This window comes from Theropithecus gelada, chromosome 19, assembly GCF_003255815.1.
Source record: "Theropithecus gelada isolate Dixy chromosome 19, Tgel_1.0, whole genome shotgun sequence".
Classification (NCBI taxonomy): Eukaryota; Metazoa; Chordata; class Mammalia; order Primates; family Cercopithecidae; genus Theropithecus; species Theropithecus gelada.
This window is the reverse complement of record NC_037687.1, coordinates 47,230,192-47,255,132: the sequence shown is the minus strand read 5'-3', so window position 1 is coordinate 47,255,132 and position 24,941 is coordinate 47,230,192. Positions and strand designations below refer to the sequence as shown.

Genomic DNA, 24,941 nt, shown 5'->3' with positions numbered 1-24,941 from the left:
ACTGCTACCTCCGCCTCCCGGGTTCAAGCAATTCTCCTGCCTCAGCCTCCCAAGTAGCTGGGATTACAAGTACACACCATCACACCTGGCTAATTGGTTTATATTTTCAGTAGAGACAGGGTTTCACTATGTTGGCCAGGTTGGTCTCAAACGTCTGACCTCAGGTCGTCCACCCGCCTCAGTCTCCCAAAGTGTTGGGATTACAGTTGTGAGCCACTGTGCCCGGCCTGAAGTGTAACTTTTGAGGCTAAGTCCTAAAAGACATCATGGTTTCTTCCTCTCTCATGGATCACTCTTTGTGGGAGAAGTTTACCCACCAAGTCCTGAAGACATTGAATCAACCCTATGGAAAGATCCATGCAGTAAGGAACTAGGCCTCCTGCCAACAGTCATGTGAGTGAGCCATTGAGGAACTGGATCTCCCAGTGCTGGACAAGCCCTGGCTGACATGCTGATCACAACCTCATGGGAGATACTGAGTTAGGATCACCACATGGAGGTGGTCCCTAATCCCTGATCAACAGAAACGGTGGGATAATCAATGTCCATTGTTTTTTGTTTGTTTTCCTTGTTTTTTGTTCTGTTTTTGTTTTTGAGATGGAGTCTTGCTCTGTCACCCAGGCTGGAGTGCAGTAGTACTATCTCAGCTCACTGTAACCTCCACCTCCTGGGTTCACGCGATTCTCCTGCCTCAGCCTCCTGAGTAGCTGGGATTACAGGTGCCCGCCACCACATCCAGGTAAATTTTTGTTTGTATTTTTAGTAGAGATGGGGTTTCACCATGTTAGCCAGGTTGGTCTCAAACTCCTGACCTCAGGTGATCCACCCTCCTTGGCCTCCCAAAGTGCTGGGATTACAGGTGTGAGTCACTGCACCCCGCCTCTTTTTTTTTATTTCGAGGCAGAGTCTTGCTCTGTTACCCAGGTCAGAGTACAGTGGCGTGATCATGGCTCACTGCAGCCTCCAACTCCTGGGCTCAAGTGATCCTCCCATCTCAGCCTCTTGAGTAGCTGGGACTATAGGCATGTGATACCACACCCAGCTAATTTTCTTTTTTTTTTTTTGAGACAGAGTCTCACTCTGTCGCCCAGGCTGGAGTGCAGTGGTGCAATCTCGGCTCACTGCAAGCTCTGCCTCCCGGGTTCTTGCCATTCTCCTGCCTCAGCCTCCCGAGTAGCTGGGACTATAGTCGCCCGCCACCACGCCCGACTTTTTTGTATTTTTAGTAGAGACAGGGTTTCACCGTGTTAGCCAGGATGGTCTCGATCTCCTGACCTGTGATCCGTCCACCTTGGCCTCCCAAAGTGCTGGGATTACAGGCGTGAGCCACCTCGCCTGGCCGCTAATTTTCTTTTTTTAAGAGGTGGGGTCTCGCTGTATTTCCCAGGCTGGTCTTGAATTCCTGGCCTCAAGTTATCCTCCCGCCTTGGCCTCCCAAAGTGTTAGGGTTACAGGCATTACCTACCATGCCTGGACAATAAGTGTTTACTGATTTAAGTTACCAAGTTTTTGAGTAATTTGTTAACAGCATTAGGTAAATAACATATCCACAAATTAATTTGTCCTGTGAGCAGAGCACTTTAGATTTGAATATGATATCTGTATCTCTTTGAATGCTCATGGATAGTTCTTTGGTTCTGTACTGTTTCTTGGCTACAGTTCAGATAACTGAGTTTATATGATGTGATCTCTGGATCTGTAAACTGTTAATTGTGTCATCTCAGAGCCCCACGTATGACAGTCATGGCAGTGTGCACATTTTGGACACCGTTCTGTGTCGGTAAAGGTCCAGTTTCTGCCAGGTGTGGTGGCTCACACCTGTAATCCCAGCACTTTGGGAGGCTGAGGTAGGTGGATCACTTGAGGTCTGGAGTTTGAGACCAGCCTGGCCAACATGATGAAACCTTGTCTCTACTAAAAATACAAAAATTAGTGAGGCGTGGTAGCACGCACCTGCAATCCCAGCTACTCCAGAGGCTGAGGCAGGAGAATTGCTTGAACCCAAGAGGCAGATATTGCAGTAAGCTGAGATCACACCACTGCACTCCAGCCTGGTGAGAGAGCCAGACTCCCCCTCAAAAAAAAAAAAAAAGGTTCAGTTTCTCTTATTTTGCTATGCACCCAGGACTTGGTCATCTCACTCATGAGTAATCAGCTTCTGTGAAAAGCAGCTGATGTTGAAACACACACATTCACCCACAAAACCATGGTGTTATTTTACCATGAAGGGAGTACTATGTTCTTAAGACTCTTAATCCCTCCATAAATGGTTAGTCGTCTGTAAAATGGTGATAACTGTTTCCACTTCATGGGGTTTTGTAAGAATTACACAACTCACACTATACTTACAAAGTTCCTAGTGCCTCAGACACAGTGTAGTTAGTAACTACTAATATTATTATCCCCTGGGATTATTATTACTCCTAGTATTGAAGACATGTTACTTTAATCACCTGAGTACCTTAATTTCTTTCTCTCCCTTGCTCCGTATTTTTATTTATTTATTTTTTTAAGGCAGAGTCTTGCTCTGTCACCCATGCCAGAATGCAGTGGCACGATCCTGGCTCACTGCAACCTCCACCCAGATTCAAGTGATTCTCCTGCCTCAGCCTCCCGAGTAGCTGCAACTATAGGTGCGGGCCACCACACCCAACTCATTTTTATATTTTTAGTAGAGACGGGGTTTTGCCATTTTGGCCACGCTGGTGTCGAAGTCCTGGCCTCAGGTGATCCGCCCGCCTCGGCCTCCCAAAGTGCTGGGATTACAGGTGGGAGCCACAGCGCCTGGCCAGAGACCAGGTCTCTTAAAACAAACAAACAAACAAACAAAACCCTAAATATTGACAATGTCATCTGTGGATTCTACCCAGGAAATAACCCACATTAAAATGATGGCTTGTGAGGGTCGGCAGGAGTATAGTGTATTTCATCCAAAAATATAACAAATGTGTAATCCAATTATAATAGCAATTATGGCAGAAGCTGTTGGTGACTGATAAGGAATTATAAACGAGTCAAATTTACGCGGGCTTTTCAAAAGATCACAATCCTGCTATTGAAGGTGGGAGTCTTCTAGACACTAAAAAAGTGGAGAGAAATCTCCATGTGGAGGCCCAGATTAAACATCTCCCATCATAAGACACCTAAGGCCGTCCCCAGGCACCCTGACAATAAAAGGTAACCAGAACACGAGAGAAATGACTCTGGGAGTACCTTTCACATTGAAGCTGTACAGTAGGAAATTTATAATTTGGCATCTGGCTCATCCATTCATTTCTCATTGGTGTGGTTCATGTGTGCTTGCAAAGGTCAGACTTCTGCCCTTTGAATGTCCTCTCTTCCTTTCCCACAGGGAACACCCACATGTGGATCCTCGTTTAAAGGAGAAAGTCCTAGTCCTGAGCTTTTAGCGGGGTAGATGTCATCAGGCCTGGGTTTGCATCCTGTTTTTTTCACCATGGCAAGTCATATGGGGCCTTAAGCATTCCTGCTCTTGGTCCAAGCTTCCTGCGTGGGAATACCGCGGTCCTCCTTTCAGGCAGCTGTGAATGACAAAACGCTCGCTGGCTGCCGTCACACCCATTGTCCCGCGAGAGTGCCCTAGCTGGGCCCCACTGCACTCAAGGCGGTGCCTGCTCAGTTGCCCCTCCCACAGGCAGGCGCCGGTGCAGGTGCCGACCAAACGCCCAGGTTCACCCAGCGCCGGACGCTCACCCTCAAGCCCCGCGAGGCCGCCGGGGGTGCTGGGGTCCCTGCAGGGCAGGGCCACCTGCCGAGGAGCCCCGGCCGCGCCAGAATCGTATACGGGTAACCGCGCGCCATGAACAGCTCCCTGCGGCCGGGCCCCAGCCGCTGGCGGCGGGCGGCCAGCATCGTGCTGGCGGCAGCCTGGACGCACCCGGAGACTGCCACCCCGCCGTCGCGCCCGCCGCCCGCCGAGGGCTTCCGGCTGCTGCTGCTGCAGCGCTCCCCGCACCAAGGCTTCATGCCGAGCGCGCACGTCTTTCCGGGCGGAGTGCTGGACGCAGCCGACCGCTCGGCGGACTGGCTGGGCCTCTTCGCGCCGCACCATGGGCCGCCAGGCTTTGGCCTGGGCCCAGCGCCATTCAGCCGAGCCGCTTTCCCGTCGCTACCCCACACCGGTGACAGCAACACCGACAACACTGGGGCGCTGCCTGAGGACGTAGCTTTCCGCATCTGCGCCGTGCGCGAGGCCTTCGAGGAGGCGGGCGTGCTGCTGCTGCGGCCCAGGAGTTCTCCCCCTGGCCCAGCACCAGGGCCCGGCCTAGCCCTGGAGCCGCCCCCGGGCCTGGCAGCCTGGCGCGCCCGCGTACGCCGGGACCCGCGCCACTTCCTGCGGCTGTGCGCCCACCTCGACTGCACGCCCGACATCTGGGCGCTGCACAACTGGAGTGCATGGCTCACCCCTTTCTCGCGCAGCGCCACTCGCCGCTTCGACACGGCCTTCTTCCTGTGCTGCCTGCGCGAGCCACCGCCTGTCTACCCCGACTTGGCGGAGGTGGTGGGCTACCAGGTAGGGCCTGCTCATGGCCTTGCTGGGGACCACAGGGATGTGAGAGGGAGGACCCCTCCTGGTGGCCCAGGCCTCCCAGGGACACTTGCATAGGCGGAGCCCAGGGACAGTAGCCAGGAACGCTTGGACGGGCAGGAAACCCTCACACCTGCAGACTAAAGCCATGCTCTTGGTGTAGGTCTGCTTTCCTAGGCTTTGGGGTCTCAAGGCCTCCAGCCTGTCTCTCCACGTGGTTCCTCCAGCGGAGAACCCCTGTCCTAAGCACTTGTACATGTGTAGAAGTAGTTCATCTCCACAGCGGTTTAATTTGGTTTTCTTCGAGAACAGACTTAGTATGAGTTCAGTCTTCCTATTTTTATTTATTTTTGGTACAGATGGGGGTCTTGTCTCTCTGTGTTGCACACCCAGGCTGGTCTCCAGCTCCTGGTGTGTCCAGAATTGGTTGCTTCCCGTGGGTTCTTGGTCTCGCTGACTCTAAGAATAAAGCTGCGGACCCTCACGGTGAGTGTTACAGTTCTTAAAGATGGTGTGTCTAGAGTTTGGACCTTCAGAGGTTCAGATGTGTCTGGAGTTTCTTCCTTCCAGGGGGTTCATGGTCTTGCTGACTTCAGGAGTGAAGCCGCAGACCTTCGCAGTGAGTGTTACAGCTCTTAAAGGTGGCGTACCTGGAGTTGTTTGTTCCTCCTGGTGGGTTTGTGGTCTTGCTGACTTTAGGAGTGAAGCTGCAGACCTTTGCCGTCAGTGTTACAGCTCATAAAATTAGTGCGGACCCAAGGAGTGAGCAGCAGGAAGATTTATTGCAAAAAGCGAAAGAACAAAGCTCCCACAGCATTGAAGGGGACCCCAGTGGTTGACTGCTGCTGGCTGGGATGGGGGGGTGGGGCAGGGGCACCAGCTTTTATTCCCTTATTTGACCCCGCCCACGTCCTGCTGATTGATCCGTTTTATAGAGCACTGATTGGTCCGTTTTTACAGAGTGCTGATTGGGGCATTTACAAACCTTTAGCTAGACAGGGCGCTGATTGGTGTGTTTTTACATAGTGCTGATTGGTGCATTTACAAACCTTTAGCTAGACATAGAGCACTAATTGGTCCGTTTTTACAGAGTGCTGATTGGTGCATTTGCAAACCTCTAGCTAGACAGAAAAGTTCTCCAAGTCCCCACTCAACCCAGGAAGTTCAGCTGGCTTTACCTCTCAATCCCCCTCTAAACAGGACACCCCAGCTGCTGTTGGGAATTGGGCGATGACTGCTCTAGCTACTTCCTGCTGGATGGGGCAAAGAAAGTGCCCTGCAGTTGTAGTGTCCTCCAGAGGGGAACTCTCTAGGCCAGTGAAAGGGCCAGCAGGTCGGTCCAGGGGTCCTTGGTAGAAGTTGTTAGTTGAGCTCATTTGGGGTTCTGTTTGTAAGACCATCTGTAGCTTGATGGCCTCTATTCTAGAGGAAACAAATTTGACAAGGAGGTTAAAAATACAGGGCCCGAAGGCGAGTAATAGTAAGATGGCTGTCACAGGACCTAGAAAGGGGAGAAGCCATGTTGCCCAACTCCAGAGGTTGGTATAAGAGTTTGAAAGGCATTGTCTGATTTCAGAAGCCTTTTCCTGTAAATGCCGGGCAGCATCTCGCACTCTCCCTGACTTGTTAGTGTAAAAGCAACACTCTTCCCCTAAGAAGGCGCAAAGTCCTCCTTTCTCAGCAGTGAGGAGGTCTAGGCCTCGGGGGTTTTGGAGAGTCACTGCTGCCAGAGTCTATGTGGGATTGCAGTTACTATCCTTACTGGATAGATTTTGTTATTTCTTGCAAATTGTCTGAGAAATCCTTTGAGCGTGTGTGGTAGTAGGATAATGAAGTAGATAAACTGGCTATTCTGGTTCCTGTAGCAGTGGCCATTTCTAACCCTATATACATGGGGTGTTAGTTATATGGCCCTGTGCTGAAGGACTTGAGCTTTGAGGGGCACTGGTAGGGTCTGATTTCCATAAGATTAGAAGTTAGGATAATATATGTTACACTGTTAACTTTTAGCAAACTTTACTTTTGTTGAAAACCTTGTTAAGTTTGGGATTTCAAGTATTATTTGCTCTTAATAAGACCTCGGTCAGTCCATATTAACTTAAAATTGGTATAGATGGCTCCTTTCTGATTCTGTAAGTACTTTAAGGTTTGGCTAAGTGCAGACAGCTGGCATGTTTGAGCAGACCAATTGTTAGGCAATTTTCCTAACTCTGCTTCTGTAAGAGTTTCCTGATCACTTACTGAATGCCCATTGTGTCTTTTTCCTTAATCGCCTGGGAGGAAACATCTATCATCCTGTCCTGAAGGGAGTTCCTCCTACTTCTGGTCAGACCTTCAGATTTAGATCCCCTGTTAGGAAACCTGCTGGGTTAAGGATTTTTGATAGGAAGGCTACAGGTTGTCAGTGGCCTCAGTGCTTTCAGGCTAGCCCTTGTTTACACTGACAACAAGGTGGTATTGGAGTGTTATAGGGTTACAGAGAAGACCTTCAATTATCAATAATAGGTTTTATATTTTTACCTTTTTTTTTTGGAGACAAAGTCTTGCCAGTTACCCAGGCTGGAGTGCAGTGGCGCAGTCTAGGCTCACTGCAACTTCTGCCTCCTGGGTTCAAGCAATTCTCCTGCCTCAGCCTCCCAAGTAGCTGGAATTACAGGCGCCCGCCACCACCCCCAGCTAATTTTTGTATTTTTAGTAGAGATGGGGTTTCACCATGTTGGCCAAGTTGATCTCGAACTCCTGACCTCGTGATCCGTCAGCCTTGGCCTCCCAAAATGCTGGCATTACAGGTGTGAATTATAGGTTTTAAATTTACCCTGGCTTTTAAAGGAATAGGGTACACTGTTATTTCTTTACTACTTCTCTTTCTCTCTGACTCCTTTGTCTCTTCCTCTCTTTCCTTCTCTCTTTGACTTTCTGTCTGTCTCTTCCTCTCTTTCCTTCTGTCTTTGACTTTGTCTCTCTCTTTCTCTCTGCTGCTCTTTTCCTGCCTCTGCCAGCTGCTTATGCTGCTATTCTCCCCTCTCCTTCCCCTTTTTGATGGCTGTGGCAGTGTAAGACTACCACCTCCTTGGGTTTTTGCACTGAGTGCAATAACTCCATGATTTCCTCGTGGTATTTAATGGAGGTTCCCCCAGAGGTTAGGAACTCCCTTTCTTTCCATATTGCAGCATGGCCATGTAGGATTAGATAAGCACACTTGCTATCTGTATACACATTTATCCTTTTTCCCTTTCCCAGTTCTAAGGCTCAGTTAAGTGCCACTAGTTCTGCTAACTGGGCGCTGGTCCCTGAGGGGAAGAGGTTTACTTTCAAGTACGGTTACATCACTCACTATGGCATAACCTGCCCTTTGTATCCCATTTTCCACAGATGAACTTCCATCGGTATATAGGCTAAGGTCTGGATTAGCTAAGGGGACTTCTAAGAGATCCTCTTGGGCGGCATAAGTCTGGACTACAACCTGTTGGCAGCCATGCTCGACCGGCTCCCCATCCTCTGGGAGCAAAGCGGCAGGGCTGAGGGCCTCACACATATGCACTTGAAGCACCAGTCCCTCAAGGAGTAGTGCCTGGTATCTAAGCAGGCGGTCGTCTGATACCCATAAACTTCCTTTGGCACCTAGTATGCCATTTACATCATGAGTAGTCCAGACAGCGAGATCCTTTCCTTGTATTATTGTGATAGCCTCTGACACTGAGACACCCACTGTCACAGCTACCTGTAAACAGTGACGCTAGCCTTTTGCTACTATATCAGTTTCCTTACTTAGGTATGCCACTGGCTGTGGGGTTGTCCCACGACTCTGAGTAAGGACTCCAAGAGCTATTCCTGCTCTCTCTGTGACGTTTAAAGAAAAGTTTCGTCCTGTGGGAAGGCTTAAGGCTAGAGCTTGAGTTTGTTCCTTCCAATGCCCAGATTTCAGGGTTGATTCCCTGCTCAGGCAGGGGACAAGTGGTTCACTTGTTCCCCATATCCATGTAGATAATAGCTCCAGCTTCGGCTAATATATCCCTCCCTAATAAGGGTGTGGGACTTTCAGGCGTAATAAGAAAGGCTTGTGAAAAGAGCAAAGTCTCCCAGTTACAACTGAGACTGAAATACCTGGTTACAGGCTGTCCCAGGATTCTTCGGATGGTAACAGACCTTGAGGACAGTCATCCAGGACAGGAGATTAACACTGAGAAGGCCCTGCCAGTGTCCAGGAGGAAGTCAATTTCCTGGCCCTCAATGGTTATACATAGCCGGGGCTCGGTGAGGGTGATGACATCAGCTGGTGCTTGCCCCAGGCACCCTCAGTCCTGTTGTTGCATCATCTGGTTGGCGGCTTCTGTCCCAGAGAACCTTTGTCCTCTGGGACAGTGTGCCTTCCAGTGATTGCCTCGGCATAGTGGACATGGGTGAGGGGGCAGCTTGTTTCTCATAAGACAATTTTTTTTAAAAAAGTGTCCTTGTAAACCACACTGATAACAAGCCCTACCGGGTGATTGGCCTGCTCCATTTTCTGTCCTCTCTGAACCACCAAGGTTTGTTTTTCTGAGGGCCATGACTAACGCTGTGGTCTTTCTCTGATCTCGCTTTTCCTTTTGGGCCTGTACCTCTTGGTCCCTATTATAGAACACTGAGGTCGCCAGGTTTAATAATGCCTCCAGATTTTGTTCAGGGCCCAGGGCTCGCTTTTGGAGCTTTCTCCTGATATCTGTGGCTGATTGGGTAATAAACTTATCTTTTAGGATCAAATGACCTTCAAATGAGTTGAGTGACAGAGAAGTATATTTTCTTAATGCCTCCCCTAGCCGCTCGAGGAAGGCAGAAGGATTTTCTTCCTTTCCCTGTGTTATGGTGGACATCATTGAATAATTCATGGGCTTTTTCCTAATTCTCCTTAGTCCTTCTAGAACACAGGTCAACAGATGTTTACGACTCCAGTCCCCATGACCTGAGTCGAGGTCCCAGTGGGGATCCATACTGGGGTCAGCTTGCTGACTGGTAGGGAATTTATCCCTTTCTTTGGCTGTCATTCTATCATTTATTTGACTAAGATACCAGGTATCTCCAAACTCTTGGGCTGCAGCTAAAGCCACATTCTTTTCATTAAAGGCCAGGGTTTGATCTAACAATAGCATGACATCTCTCCAAGTGAGATCGAAGGTTTGCCCTGGACCCTGTAGGACATCTATGTACCTATCAGGATCATCCAAAAGCTTCCCAAGGTCTGCCTTGATCTGCTTTAAATCAGAGAGGGAGAAGGGGACATGTACCCGAGTTTGGACCAAGTTCCCCTTCCCCTACAGCTTGAAGGGCACATAACCGATGGCCTGGGGGTTTTTGTGGTCCTTGGGAGATTTCTTTGCTTGTTTCCTTCTGGGCAGAGGGTATTAGAGGAGGCTTATCATTAATAGGAAGGGGAGCTATAGGGAGGCTAGGATATGGGTGTAAGCTGAGAGGTCCTCCTGTGGGATGTAAATTGCAAGCTTTGCATAGTGGTGTATTCTTCAGTGAAAAGAAAGCCTGGACATAGGGTATTTCACTCCATTTGCCTTCCCTCTTACAGAAAAGGTCAGGCTGCAGGACAGTATTGTTATACTTCCCTCAGGTGGCCATTTTTCCCCATCAGAGAGAGAATATTGGAGCCAGGCCATAGTGCAGAAAAAAATGAGGCACCTCTTTTTCAGGGTTTGCGGGTCAAATTGGTACCAATGGCTTAGAATGCATTTCAAGGCTGAGCCTGTTGAGGCCTGAGTGTTTCCCATCTGAAAGACAAAACCACCCAAGATTTTGGTTTGTTTGTTTCTCCCCTGCCCAAGAACCCGCAACGGTCCCTGGACCCTGCTGATTGGAATAGTTGCGCTCACCGACGCGGCAGCAGAAACACTAGTTCTCCTCCTAGACCACAAGGAGGACCGAGGAAGGTCGGATTTAGTGGCCCTTACTGACACATTCTCGAAAACCTGCACCCTTGCCTGTCCTCCTAGACCACAAAGCGAGAAAAATTGGATTTAGTGGCCCTTACCAACGCATTATCAAAAACCTGTTAGAGTCCTAAGCATTCTCCTGTTAGTATTGGGATTTTACCCCTGTCCTATAAAGATATTATGCTCCAAAAACGAAGTGGAGGGCCATACCCTGAGGGAGGGAAGGGATCTCCAGAGTTGGAAGAGTGACGCCTTTTGTCCCCACTTAGAATAGGAAGGATATAATTTCTGAGGCTCCCTATATTCTAGCTTCAGGAATAGCTTTTGTTAGGCCTTTTTGTCTGAGGAGGGATCCTAAAATTCCAGATAGTCACCCCCTACGATGGGGCTTTGGGCAAAAATTATGTCTTTCTGATTGGTGAGCCTGGCTGTCTAAAGAAGGCAACAGAGTCCTGAAGTTTATACTAAAAATCATTCTTAAAGGAGAAACTAGAAAATCACCAGAGACAGGGAGTGGTTTTTAGAAGAGGGACTAGCCTCAGAGAAGAGAGGCGAGAGGAAGTTTGTGTGACAGGCGTTGAGACCCAGGAGGCAAGGGTCAGGATAGATAGGAGAGATGGGCGAGTCTCGCTTAGGCGACATGACTTTGAGAGTTCCACTTATGACTGCAGGGTCAACCAACTTGTTGTCGGGACCCCGGAGCTGAATGGCTTTCCTCTCTGTCGACCCTCGGCTCAGCGCAGAAGTACAGGAAAAGTAGAAGTTGGTTCCAGGCAAACCAACCCTCCCAACTCCGAGTCGGGGGTTGTTAGAGAGCGCTTTCCCAGAAAGCCTGACACCTGTGTCTTTAGTCCAGTGGCTGCACTAGTCACTTTTAACTGGCCAACAGGTGCCCGGTATTTAGCCCCCGAATTCTAAGGAAAAATAGGACAGAATAGCAAGTGAACAGGATCCAATGGTACTCACCGCTCAGCCATAGGTGATAGTCCTTTTGTGGTCGCCAAAATGTGTCCAGAATTGGTTCCTTCCAGTGGGTTCTTAGTCTCGCTGACTTCAAGAATGAAGCCGCGAACCTTTGCGGTGAGTGTTACAGTTCTTAAAGACGGTGTGTCCGGAGTTTGTTCATTCAGATGTTCAGATATGTCCGGAGTTTCTTCCTTCCAGTAGGTTCGTGGTCTCGCTGACTTCAGGAGAGAAGCTGCAGACCTTTGCGGGCAGTGTTACAGCTCATAAAGGTAGTGCAGACCCAAAGAGTGAGCAGCAGCAAGATTTATTGCAAAGAGCAAAAAAACACAAATCTTCCAGGGCATGGAAGGGGAGTGGAACACGTTGCCCTTTGCTGGCAGGGGTGGTCACCCTTTTTCCTCCTATTTGGCCCCGCCCTTATCCTGCTGATTGGTCCATTTTACAGAACACTGATTGGTCCATTTTACAGAGCGCTGATTGGTCCATTTTACAGAGTGCTGATTGGTCCATTTTTGTAGAGTGCTGATTGGTGTGTTTACAAACCTTTAGCTAGACACAGAGCGCTGATTGGTGCATTTTTACAGAGTACAGATTGGTGCATTTACAAACCTTTAGCTAGACACAGAGCACTGATTGGTGCATTTTTACAGAGTGCTGATTGGTGCATTTGCAAACCTTTAGCTAGACACAGCGCTGACTGGTGCGCTTACAAACCATTAGCTAGACACAGAGCACTGATTGGTGCGTTTTTACAGAGTGCTGANTTACAAACCATTAGCTAGACACAGAGCACTGATTGGTGCGTTTTTACAGAGTGCTGATTGGTGCTTTTACAAACCTTTAGCTAGACACAGAGCACTGATTGGTGCGTTTTTACAGAGTGCCAATTGGTGCATTTACAAACCTTTAGCTAAACAGAAAAGTTCTCCAAGTCTCCACTCAACCCAGGAAGTCCAGCTGGCTTCATTTCTGGGCTCAAGTGATTCTCCAGTCTCAGCTTCCCAGGTAGCTGGACCCATAGGCACGTGCAACCATGCTTGGCTAATTGTTTTATTGTTTGTAGAGACTAGCTCTTGCTATGTTGCTTAGGCAGGTCTTGAACTCCTGGCCTCAAACGACCATCTGGCTTCAGCCTCCCAAATTCTTGGGGATTATTGGCATAAGCTACTGTGCCTGGCCAGTTTCAATCTTTTAAAATTTATTGACCAATACAGTGACTGACACCTGTAATCTCAGCATTTTGGGAGAACAAGGCCAGAGGATTGATTGAGCTCAAGAACTCAAGACCTGCCTGGACTGTAACATACTAAGACCTCATATCTACCAAAAAAATTAAAAATTAGCTGGGCATGGTGGTACATGCCTGTGGTTCCCATTACTGAGGGAGCTGAGGTGGGTGGGAGGATCACTTGAGCCTGGGAGGTTGAGGCTGTAGTAAGCCATGATCACACCACTGCACTTCAGCCTGGACGACAGAGACCCTGTCTCAAAAAAAAAAAAAATTATTGAGATTTGTTATAAGGCTATGAATATGGTCTGTTTTGGTGAATGTTCCCTTTGCACTTGAGAAAATACGTATTCTGCTGTTTGTTGGTATTTTTGTAAAAATGTCAAATTAGGTTGAGTTATTCATAGCATCTTGCAGGTTTTTTTTTTTTTTTTTTGAAACGGAGTCTTGCTCTGTCACCCAGGCTGGAGTGCAGTGGCCTGATCTCGGCTCACTGAAACCTCCGCCTCCCGGGTTCAAGTGATTCTCCTGCCTCAGTCTCCTGAGCAGCTGGGATTACAGGTGCCTACCACCATGCCTAGCTAATTTTTGTATTTTTAGTAGAGACAGGGGTTTCACTGGGTTGCTCAGGCTGGTCGCGAACTCCTGACCTCAGGCGATCCACCTGCCTGGGCCTCCCGAAATGCTAGGATTACAGGCGTGAGCCACTGTGCCTGGCCAGTCTTGCAGGTCTTCTATATCATTTCCTTGTTTCATCAGGTGCTGAGAGAGGAATGCAGAAATCTTCAACTAATAATTGTGGAGTTGTCTTTTTCACCTTTTAGTTCTATCAGATTTGGCTTCATGTATTTTGAAGCTCCCATGGAAGGTACTGACTGTATCCACATTTAAGATTTCTAAAAGTTCATGGTTTAACTCTTTAATGATTATGAAATATCCTTCTTTATTCCTGGTTATAACCTTTATTCTGAAATCTGAAATTTACTCTGTTTGATATTAATATAGCCACTCTGACTTTCTTTTGATTCATGTTAGTATATTTTCCATCCTTTTAAGCTATCTATGTCTTTATTATTTAAAGTGTGTTTCTGACTGGATGCAGTGGCTTACACCTATAATCCCAACACTTTGGGAGGCCAAGGAGGGCTGATCACCTAAGTTCAGGAGTTTGAGACCAGCCCAGCAACATAGCGAAACCCTGTCTATACTAAAAATACAAAAATTATCCGGGTGTGCAGGGGTCTGTCCCACAGACCCTGACCCAACGATGGATGAATAACATGCACTGATACAGATATTCTGCTTTACCATTCTGGCTGAGCATTAGGCCTACTTACAGACTCCCAGGAGAGTGCTGTAAACAGTTGCGACCTCAACCTTGACCAGCCATTTATTCAGTAAAGATTAATTGACAAAGGCTTGAGTCAACACCAACACCACTAGAGGGTAATTGACCTTGTGGACATCCCAAATAGAAAGCAATTAAGCATCTGTGGTAGATCAAAGGTTAGTCTTAGGACCACATGAGTAAACAAGCTAGTTAGATAAACTCCCCACATTCCTTTGTATCTACTTAATTAATTAATTTTTTTGAGACAGAGTTTCGCTCTGCTGCCCAGGCTGGAGTGCAGTGGCACAATCTTGGCTCACTGTAAGCTCCGTCTCCCAGGTTCACACCATTCTTCTGCCTCAGCCTCCGGAGTAGCTGGGACTACAGGCGCCTGCCACCACGCCTGGCTAATTTTTTTTTTTTTTTGTGTGTGTGTGTGTGTGTATTTTTAGTAGAGATGGGGTTTCACCATGTTAGCCAGGATGCTCTCGATCTCCTGACCTCGTGATCCACCTGCCTTGGCTTCCCAAAGTGTTGGAATTACAGGCGTGAGCCACCACACCTGGCCTACTTTAATTTATTTAACTAACGGTAAATGGACTAGGCTGCCTTCAGCCAGATCTGTTACTGAAGTTATGCAAACTCTCAGGCCTTCCAGGAGGGTTTCTGGCTAGTATAACTAAATTTTTTCCCACCAGCCTGACTGAACCCTCATACAGGTAGAGACAGGAGAATTGCTTGAACTCAGGAGGCAGAGGTAGCTGTGGGCCAAGATCATGCCACTGCACTCCAGCCTGGGTGACAGAGTGAGACTCCATCTCTAAAAAAGGAGAAAAAAGTATGTTTCTTGTAGGCAGCATGTAGTCTTGTTTTTTATCTGATATAAAAACTTTTGCTTTTTAGTTGGAGTGTTTATTTATATTTGTTATTGTCAACAAGGTTAGATTCAAATCTACCATCTTACTACTCATTTTTTCCCCATCTATTTGTACTGTTTTTCTTATGACCATTTTATTTCCATTATTAACTTACTATGTCTCTTTGTAGTTGCTCTAAAATTTGCAATATACATTTTTCATTTCATTTATAGAGTTAGAACCTTGCAATAGTATACTTGTTTTTTCTCTCCTATCCTTTATGCTATTGTTGTCATACATTTGACTTTTATTATAAACTCTACAATACACTCTGATTATTTTTGCTTTAGACCATCAATCTTTTTTTTTTTTTTTTTTTTTTTTTAAGACAGGGTTCACTCTTTTCACCCAGGCTGGAATGCAATGGCATGATCTTGGCTCACTGCACCCTTCACCTCCCGGGTTCAAGCTATTCTGCTTCAGCCTCCCTTGTAGCTGGGATTACAGGCATATGCCACCACGCCCAGCTAATTTTGTATTTTTAGTAGAAACGGGGTTTCTCCATGTTGGTCAGGCTGGTCTCGAACTCCCGACCTCAGGTCATCCGCCCACCTCGGCCTCTCAAAGTACTGAGATTACAGGCATCAGCCACCCTGCCTAGCCTAGACCATAGTCTTAATGAGAAAAAATGTCTTATGTTTACCTGCATATTTACCTTTGTTTTTTGAGACAGAGTTTCGTTCTTGTTCCCCAGGCAGCAGTGCAATGGTGCCATCTCGGCTCACCACAACCTCTGCCTCCTGGGTTCAAGTGATTCTCCTGCCTCAGCCTCCCAAGTATCTGGGATTACAAGCATGCGCCCACCATGACTGGCTAATTTGTGTTTTTAGTAGAGACGGGATTTCTCCATGTTGGTCAGGCTGGTCTTGAACTCCTGACCTCAGGTGATCCACCTGCCTCAGCCTCCCAAAATGCTGGGATCATAGGCGTGGGCCACTGTGCCCAGCCTATTTTTTTTTTTTTTTTTTGGGACAGAGTCTTACTGTGTCACCCAGGCTGGAGTGCAGTGGCACGATCTTGGCTCACCACAACCTCCGCCTCTCTGGTTCAAGCGATTCTCCTGCCTCAGCCTCCTGAGTAGCTGGGATTACATGCACCCATCACCACACCCAGCTACTTTTTGCATTTTTAGTAGAGACAAGGATTCACCATGTTGGCCAGGCTGGTCTCGAACTCCTGACCTCAGGTGATCCACCCAGCTGGGCCTCCCAAAGTGCTGAGATCACAGGCGTGAGCCACCATGCCCAGCCACATATTTACTATTTTTAGCACTCTTTATTCCTTTGTGTAGCTCTAAATCTATCTCTGGTATCCTTCTGCCTAAAGAAGTTTCTCTAATATTTCTTGTAGCATAGATCCTATGACAATGAGTCCTCTAACTTTTGCTTGCTTGAAAATAACTATTTTGGCCAGGCGCGGTGGCTCAAGCCTGTAATCCCAGCACTTTGGGAGGCCGAGACGGGCGGATCACGAGGTCAGGAGATCGAGACCATCCTGGCTAACACGGTGAAACCCCATCTCTACTAAAAATACAAAAAAACTTAGCCGGGCGTGGCGGCGGGCGCCTGTAGTCCCAGCTACTTGGGAGGCTGAGGCAGGAGAATGGCGTGAACCCGGGAGGCGGAGCTTGCAGTGAGCTGAGATCCGGCCACTGCACTCCAGCCTGGGTGACAGAGCGAGACTCCGTCTCAAAAAAAAAAAAAAAAAAAGGAAATTACTATTTTGCCTTTGTTTTTGAAAGATACTTTGGCTAGGTATAAAATTCTAGGTTGATAGGTTTTTTTCTTTATGTACCTAAAAATATTGCTCCCTTGTTTGCTAGTTTGCATAAATTTCTTATGAGAGGTCTGTTACCACTCTTGCAGGTAATTGTTTTTTTTTTTTGAGACAGTCTTGCTCTGCCGCCCAGGCTGGAGTGCAATGGTGCGATCTTGGCTCACTGCAACCTCCGCCTCCCAGATTCAAGCAATTCTTCTGCCTCAGCCTCCTGAATAGCTGGGATTACAGGCACGTGCCACCACGCCCAGCTAATTTTTGTATTTTTAGTAGAGACGGGGTTTCACAATGTTGATCAGGCTGGTCTCGAACTCCTGATCTCATGATCCGCCTGCCTCAGCCTCCCAAAGTACTGGAATTACAGGCGTGAGCCACCATGCCTAGTCTCTTGCAGGTAATATTTTTTATTTCTTTCATCATGTTGATGTTTTCCTTTGTATCTTTAAACCAGTGGAACATACTTACAGCATTGTTTTTAATGCCCTTTTCTGCTAACTTAATCATTGCTATAATTTCTGGATCTGTTTTTGTTGACTTATTTTTTTTCTAGTTTTGGATAATGTTTTCTCGCTTCATCATGTCTTGCAGTTTTTATTGAATGTTGGATATTGTGACTTTATGTTGTTGAGTGCTGGATCTTGTCGTATTCCTTTAAAGAGCACTGGACTTTGGGCCAGGCGTGGTGGTTCACGCCTGTAATCCCAGCACTTTGGGAGGCCGAGGCGGGTGGATCACCTGAGGTCAGGAGTTCTAGACCAGCCTGGCCAACATAGTGAAACCCCGTCTCAAGTAAAAATACAAAAATTAGCTGGGTGTGGTGGCAGGTGCCTGTAATCCCAGCTACTTGGGGGGCCAAGGCAGAAGAATTGCTTGAACCTGGGTGGCAGAGGTTGCAGTGAGCTGAGATCGTGCCATTGCACTCCAGCCTGGGGGACAAGAGCAAGACTTCGTAAAAAAAAAAATATATATATATATATAGGACCTTGGCTGGTCTAGAAAAAAAAAAGAGAGAGAGTATTGGACATTTCTTAGCAAGCAGTTAAGTGATTGCAAATTACCTTAATTGTCTTGAGGTTTAATTTTAACTGATTTTAAATGATGTTAGCATGGGACTATAGTAGCTTTTATTCTAGAGCTAATTTAGCTGCACTTTTTTTTTTTGAGACATATTCTCACTCTGCCACCCAGGCTGGAGTGCAGTGGCGTGATCTTGGCTCACTGCAACCTCCACCTCCCTGGTTCAAGTGATTCTTGTGCCTCAACCTCCCAAGTAATTGGGATTGCAGGCACGTGCCACCATGCCTGGCTAATTTTTATATTTTTAGTAGAGTCGGGGTTTCACCATGTTGGCCAGGCTGGTCTTGAACTCCGGACCTCAGGTGATCCGCCCACCTCTGCCGCCCAAAGTGCTGGGATTACAGGCGTGAGTCACTGCACCTGGCCATTAGCTGCACTTCTAAATGTGTGACCCTTATAAGGTCTACTTGAGTGCTGCTTGTGTTCAACATGATCTCTCCACTGTGATTGGAAGGAATTCCAATAATCCTTGGCCCCAGGTGAGCTCTGGGAGTTTAATCTTAAAGCTCTCAGGTGATTGTTCTTTCTTCAGAAATCATTCTCTCCTTGTGTATACAGTGGTCAGTAAAGTAAAATACTAATCATAGGAAAAAAAAAAAGAGGCATCATTCTTTCCTGGTCTCATGTGGTTTCACCTTATGCATACATGGATAAGTGTTGAGTGAAGATTCAAGTGCACCCTACACAGATTTCTAGAGCTCTACTCTGGAGGTCTTTCCTCTCAGGTACAGCTTTATCCTTGGTTTCTCTTTCCATGGTTTGAGTTACCCTCAATCAACCAAGGTCTGAAAATATTAAGATATTTGGAGACAGAGAAAGACCACATTCACTAACTTTTATTACAGGAATTGCTATCATTGTTCTAGTTTATTATAAGTTATTGTTGGCTGAGCACGGTGGATCATACCTGTATTCCCAATCCCTTGGGGGACCGAGGCAGGCAGATCACCTGAGGTCGGGAGTTCGAGACCAGCCTGACCAACAGGAAGAAACCCCATCTCTACTAAAAATACAAAATTAGCTGGGTGTGGTGGCACATGCCTGTCATCCCAGCTACTCGGGAGGCTGAGACAGGAGAATCGCTTGAACCCGGGAGGCGGAGTTTGCCGTGAGCAGAGATCGTGCCATTGCACTCCAGCCTGCGTAACAAAAGCGAGACTCCATCTCAAAATAATAATAATAAGTTATTGTTAATGTCTTACTGGGCCTAATTCATCAATTAAACTTTATCATAGGTGTGTATGTGTAGGAAGAGCATAGTTTGTATAAGGCTTAGCACTTCCTTAATTTCATGCATGCCCTAGGGATCTGGGAAAGTATCCCTCTTGCATAAGCGGAGACTACTGTATGCTGCTTCCCAAATTCTGCCGTGTGGGCTTCCCAAAATCCAAGCTGTGTCTCAAGTCAGTGAAAATCCCAGGCTCTGATTAGTCTCTTGCTCCCCGGGTCACAGCCTGGGAATTCCCTTTAAGCAGTAACCCTGGCCATGGTAGGACTCACCTCCCGTTGTAGCCTCCCAGGTGGCTGGGATTACAGGCGTGAGCCACTGCACTCAGCAGGAAAGCATTGCATTTTGTACACTGCTTTACTAGTAAGAAGTAATCAGTAAGTGATAAGGTATTGTAACCTGTGGTCTGGACTAACCTGAACAGGTTGGATCAAGTGGGTGGATGCCTGCCATTTAACCCTTTGTCTTCATTGTTATCACTGAGCTCATATGGTTGCCTTGGAAATCACATAGAGAGATTGGGTGGTCCTTTGAGGCCCAGAGCTCTGTTTTTTAAATGCCGTTTTGGCCAACTGCAGAATGATTAGGGGACTCACTGAACTCATAGATTGCTGGACGCCATAGCAGGGCCCTGGGAATGTGAAGGCTTCACAGGCTTCTCCGTCAATGTTTAAGCATGTACGAGCTTGCAAACCTTTGACCTACAGCCATCTAAAGCAGAAAGCAATTCCAAATCCTTTGGGGGTAAGAATCAGTTTATCCTAGGTGTATAAGTGGATATTTAGTAAACCAACTAAAGAACAACTGTATGGCCGGGCACGGTGGCTCGCACCTGTAGTCCCAGCACTTTGGGAGGCTGAGGTGAGTGGATCACAAAGTCAGGATTTCAAGACCAGCCTGGACAAGATGGTGAAATGCCATCTCTACTAAAGATACAAACATGAGCCAGGATGGTGGCGGGTGCCTGTAGTCTCAGCTACTCGGGAGGCTCAGGCAGAGAATTGCTTGAACCCGGGAAGTAGAGGTTGCAGTGAGCCGAGATTGCGCTACTGCACTCCAGCCTGGGCAACAGAGCGAGACTCGGTCAAAAAAAAAAAAAAAAAAATCAGACCTGTAATCCCAGCACTTTGGGAGGCCGAGGTGGGCGGATCACGAGGTCAGGAGATCGAGACCATCCTGGCTAACACGGTGAAACCCTATCTCTACTGAAAATACAAAAAATTAGCCGGGCGTGGTGGCAGGTGCCTGTAGTCCCAGCTACTCGGGAGGCTGAGGCAGGAGAATGGCATGAACCGAGGAGGTGGAGCTTGCAGTGAGCCGAGATCATCGCACCACTGCACTGTGGCCTGGGTGACAGAGAGAGACTCCGTCTCAAAAAAAAAAAAAAAAAAACCGGCCGGGCGCGGTGGCTCAAGCCTGTAATCCCAGCACTTTGGGAGGCCGAGATGGGCGGATCACGAGGTCAGGAGATCGAGACCATGCTGGCTAATACGGTGAAACCCCGTCTCTACTAAAAAATACAAAAAATTAGCCGGGCGAGGTGGCGGGCGCCTGTGGTCCCAGCTACTCGGGAGGCTGAGGCGGGAGAATGGCGTGAACCCAGGAGGCGGAGCTTGCAGTGAGCTGAGATCCGGCCACTGCACTCCAGCCTGGGCGACAGGGCGAGACTCCGTCTCAAATAAAAAAAAAAACAAAAAAACAAACCTTTGAGGTTATTCCGTATCCATTGAATCAGCTCCTTTTATCTCAATGTCTATGGAAAGAAGGCTCAGGAAGGACAGCAGGTTGTAGAATGAAGCCACTGAAGTTTACTGGGCAAACACTGCCTGGCTGAAACCCTACCAAGTTATTACTCTCTCGACTGTAAGCTGAGTCATGCCGGGTGACTTCCTGAAAGCTGCTGTTGCTCCTGAAGCTTCACCGCTATTGTACCATGTGGCACACATCACCACATCACAAAGCATTTTGGTTGCTGAAGTCCCCATAGGGCCTAGGAGAGCTTTGTGGTATTCATCATTATATCCTCAGGATCTAGCCAAGTACCCATTTCCTGGAGGAATGAACAGGCACCAAATTCTCAATCTACTGTGATGAGTTTACCCTTTGGAGTCTTTCTTCTTTCAGCAGGGACCAGAACCACCTTACCCTCTCTGCATCTCCCACCTCTTAGGCTGAACAGCTCTCCCAGGTCAAGCCTCGGCGGTCTGCCCTGGTTTATTTACTAGTTCTGAGGATCAGTGTCCCAGTAAGCAACCTCTTAAGAGGATCAACCCAGCTTTCTTCACTGAATCTTTTCATGTTGTCTTGGAGGGATCTCACAGCGTGCATTAATGAATTCATTTTACACATTCAGTTCTACCTTAGGTACTGATGTGACTATCTCAAGTCTCACATTGTCTATGGCATAAACCTTAGGAAACCCTGCCTTTGTCTTTCACAGTGGTCATCTCCGTCGGAGACAACTGAAAGTTTCTTATCAAAAGAAATTTGGTTGGCACCCCCACAGTTCTACGAAGTGAGAAGACTTGCAAACTTTGCCTCTTTCTCTGACTTGCACAAATTTTGTTTGGGTCGTGCATCAGAAGGACTGGAAAGGTGGCTGCCTATCATCTTGGTAACTGCTGATGGGATGGTCCATCTTTTACCAGGTAAGCCAGTGAAGCATCAGTGCTTTGGTTAGTATTTACATTCAGTGCCCTGGGCTGCATGGCAGTATTGCCCAACATAGAGACAGGAATTACAGTCTGTGTTTTGTAGTCTATAGGTATTAGCTAAGTAAGATCAAAGCCTATAAAATATCCATATTATTATAACCAGAAATTCTGCATAATGTCATATACATACACATGCATTTATATTAATATATTTCCTAGACATTGACAAAGGTCTTTCTCGTGTCATTTCTCACTTTTTTTTGAAACAGAGTCTCCCTCTGTCACCCAGACTGGAGTGCAGTGGCACGATCTTGACTCACTGCAACCTCTGCCTCCCAGGTTCAAGCGATTCTCTGCCTCAGCCTCCCGAGTAGCTGGGATTACAGGTGCCCGCCACCAAGCCCAGCTAATTTTTGTATTTTTTTTTAGTAGAGATGGGGTTTCACCATCTCGGCCAGGCTGGTCTTGAACTCCTGACCTTGTGATCCACCCACCTTGGCCTCCCAAAGTGCTGGGATTATAGTCATGAGCCACCGCGCCTGGCCGATTTCTCAGGTTTTTGCATTTTAAGTTTGAATTACAAGAACTCTTAAGTTGTCATCTAATTTGAATTAGGGAGCTTTTTTTGTTTGTTTGTTTGTTTTTTACGAGACAGTTTTGCTCTTGTCACTCAGGCTGGAGTGCAATCTGGGCTCACTGCAACCTTTGCTTCCTGGTTTCAAGCAATACTCCTGCCTCAGCCTCCTGAGTAGCTGGAATTACAGGCGTGCGCCACCACGCCTGGCCAATTTTTTTGTACTATTAATAGAGACAGGGTTTCACCATGTTGGCCAGGCTGGTCTTGAACTCCTTACCTCAGGTGATCCACCTGCTTCAACCTCCCCAAATTCTGGGATTATAGGCTTGAGCACTGCACCCAGCCAAGTTTGTTTTTTTTCAATTGAATGTAATTTCAATTGAAACTATGAATTATGAAATTATGAATAAAATAAAAATGTTAACTCTATCTCAACTGAAAATATACAAAAAAAAAAATCAGCCAGGTGTGGTTGCACACGCCTGTAATCCCAGCTCCTCAGGAGGCTGAGGCAGGAGAATTGCTTAAACCCACGAGATGGAGGTTGCAGTGAGCCAAGATTGTGCCACTGCACTCCAACCTGGGCAACAGAGCAAGACTCTCTGTCAAAAAAGAAAAAAAAAATGGCTAGGCGTGGTGGCTCATGCCTGTAATCTCAGCACTTTAGGAGGCCAAAGCAGGTGGATCACCTGAGGTCGGGAGTTCGAGACCAGCCTGACCAACACGGAGAAACCCCGTTTCTACTAATAATACAAAATTAGCTGGACGTGGTGGCACATGCCTGTAATCCCAGCTACTTGGGAGGCTGAGGCAGGAAAATCGCTTGAACCCGGGAGGCGGAGGTGGCAGTGAGGTGAGATTGCGCCATTGCACTCCAGCCTGGGCAACAAGAGCGAAACTGTGTCTCAAAAAAAAAGATTTGTTACTCAACCTACAGGGGGGAAATTTAGCAGTTTTTTTGTTTGTTTGTTTGTTTGAGACAGAGTCTCACTCTGTGGCCCAGACCGGAGTGCAGTCGCCCAGGCTGGAGTGCAGTGGCGTGATCTCGGCTCACTGCAAGCTCCGCCTCCCAGGTTCACACCATTCTCCTGCCTCCGCCTCCCGAGTAAATGGGACTACAGGTGCCCGCCGCCACGCCCAGCTAATTTTTTGTATTTTTTAGTAGAGACAGGGTTTCACTGTGTTAGCCAGGATGGTCTTGATCTCCTGACCTCATGATCCGCCTGCCTCGGCCTCCCAAAGCGCTAGGATTACAGGCGTGAGCCACCACATCTGACCAGTTTAGCAGTTTTGATGTAATTTTTCTAAATTAACCCAAAGATGTTAAGAACAGCCCACTTTGAAACACCAAATGTATATGGATATCAAGGCCAATCTTAGTATTGAATAGAATAAAGAGAGTCATAAACTAGTAAAACAATTACAGTTCACAGTGGAAACATACCAGTCACAGATGTTTATGAGCCCAAAGAAAACTCTTGACTGGGGCGTTGTGAGGGGATATTAAAAACACAAGAAAGGGCCGGGCGCGGTGGCTCAAGCCTGTAATCCCAGCACTTTGGGAGGCCGAGGCGGGTGGATCACGAGGTCAGGAGATCGAGACCATCCTGGCTAACATGGTGAAACCCCGTCTCTACTAAAAATACAAAAAACTAGCCGGGCGTGGTGGCGGGCGCCTGTAGTCCCAGCTACTCGGAGGCTGAGGCAGGAGAATGGCGTGAACCTGAGAGGCGGAGCTTGCAGTGAGCCGAGATCGCGCCACTGCACTCCAGCCTGGGTGACACAGCGCGAGACTCTGTCTCAAAAAAAAAAAAAAAAAAAAAAAAAAAAACACAAGAAAGAGGACAGGTGCAGTAGTTCAGGCCTGTAATCCCAGCACGTTGGGAGGCTGAGGTGGGTGAATCATTTGAGATCAGGAATTTGAGACCAGCCTGGTAAATACGGCGAAATCTGTCTCTACTAACAATACAAAGGATTAGCCAGACATGGTGGCAGGCACCTGGAATCCCAGCTACTTGGGAGGCTAAGGCATGAGAATAGCTTGAGCCCAGGAGGTGGAGCCAAGATCGCGCCACTGCACTGTAGCCTGGGCAACAGAGTGAGACTCCATCTCAAAAAAACAAAACACAAAAAGACCAAAAAAACACAATAAAGAAATTGAGGTAAGCTCATAGAATTAGATTAGTTAACAATTATCTCAGTTCAAACATATTAAACAGATCAAAATAAATAATGATTTAACAACTATCTCAGTTCCAGACATATTAAATAGATGAAAATAAATACTGATTTGTATGTCCCCAATATATCGGAGTGATTTATAAAATAATACTCAATGGAATTAAATTTTTATCCCTTCTGCCATGGTGAAAAATAATATTGTATTTAAAAATAAAATCAAATTTTATCCTTTTTCAGGTGATGAGCTATATTTAGAAGATTCAGACTTTTTGGAAAATCTTATGTCTACTGAAAAAAAGACTGAGGAAATCATGAAGGAAGGCAAGCAATTTCACCGGATAGTGATACACAATCGCCACCTTTATGATATCCATGTGACTGTTCAGTCAAAGCATAAGCACGTTTATCCTAAGAACTCTGTAGTAAGCAAGAGCCATTTGTAGGGTGCTCAAGCTTGTTGGTAACATGGCCTACTTGAAGTCCTCATGAATAATGAGGGTTGAATTTCATTTGCTTGAAATTTAAGGAAGTTTGTGCCTATAA

At 47.1% G+C, this 24,941-nt stretch overlaps 1 protein-coding gene across 1 annotated transcript; it reads left to right on the top strand.

Moving 5' to 3' along the window:
• The first annotated feature begins 3,664 nt into the window (after positions 1-3,664).
• Positions 3,665-24,941, top strand: NUDT19 (nudix hydrolase 19). Its single transcript, XM_025368378.1, has 3 exons — positions 3,665-4,534; positions 21,427-21,634; positions 24,636-24,941. The coding sequence occupies exons 1-3, from the start codon at positions 3,821-3,823 to the stop codon at positions 24,839-24,841; spliced, it is 1,128 nt and encodes a 375-aa protein (XP_025224163.1). The 5' UTR covers positions 3,665-3,820; the 3' UTR covers positions 24,842-24,941.

Coding starts and splice junctions, on each gene's coding strand:
- NUDT19 (XM_025368378.1), top strand. CDS start 3,821: ATGAACAGCTCCCTGCGGCCGGGCCCCAGCCGCTGGCGGCGGGCGGCC. Junction 4,535..21,426: donor CGGAGGTGGTGGGCTACCAG/GTAGGGCCTGCT, acceptor TGTCTTTCACAG/TGGTCATCTCCGTCGGAGAC. Junction 21,635..24,635: donor GATGGTCCATCTTTTACCAG/GTAAGCCAGTGA, acceptor ATCCTTTTTCAG/GTGATGAGCTATATTTAGAA.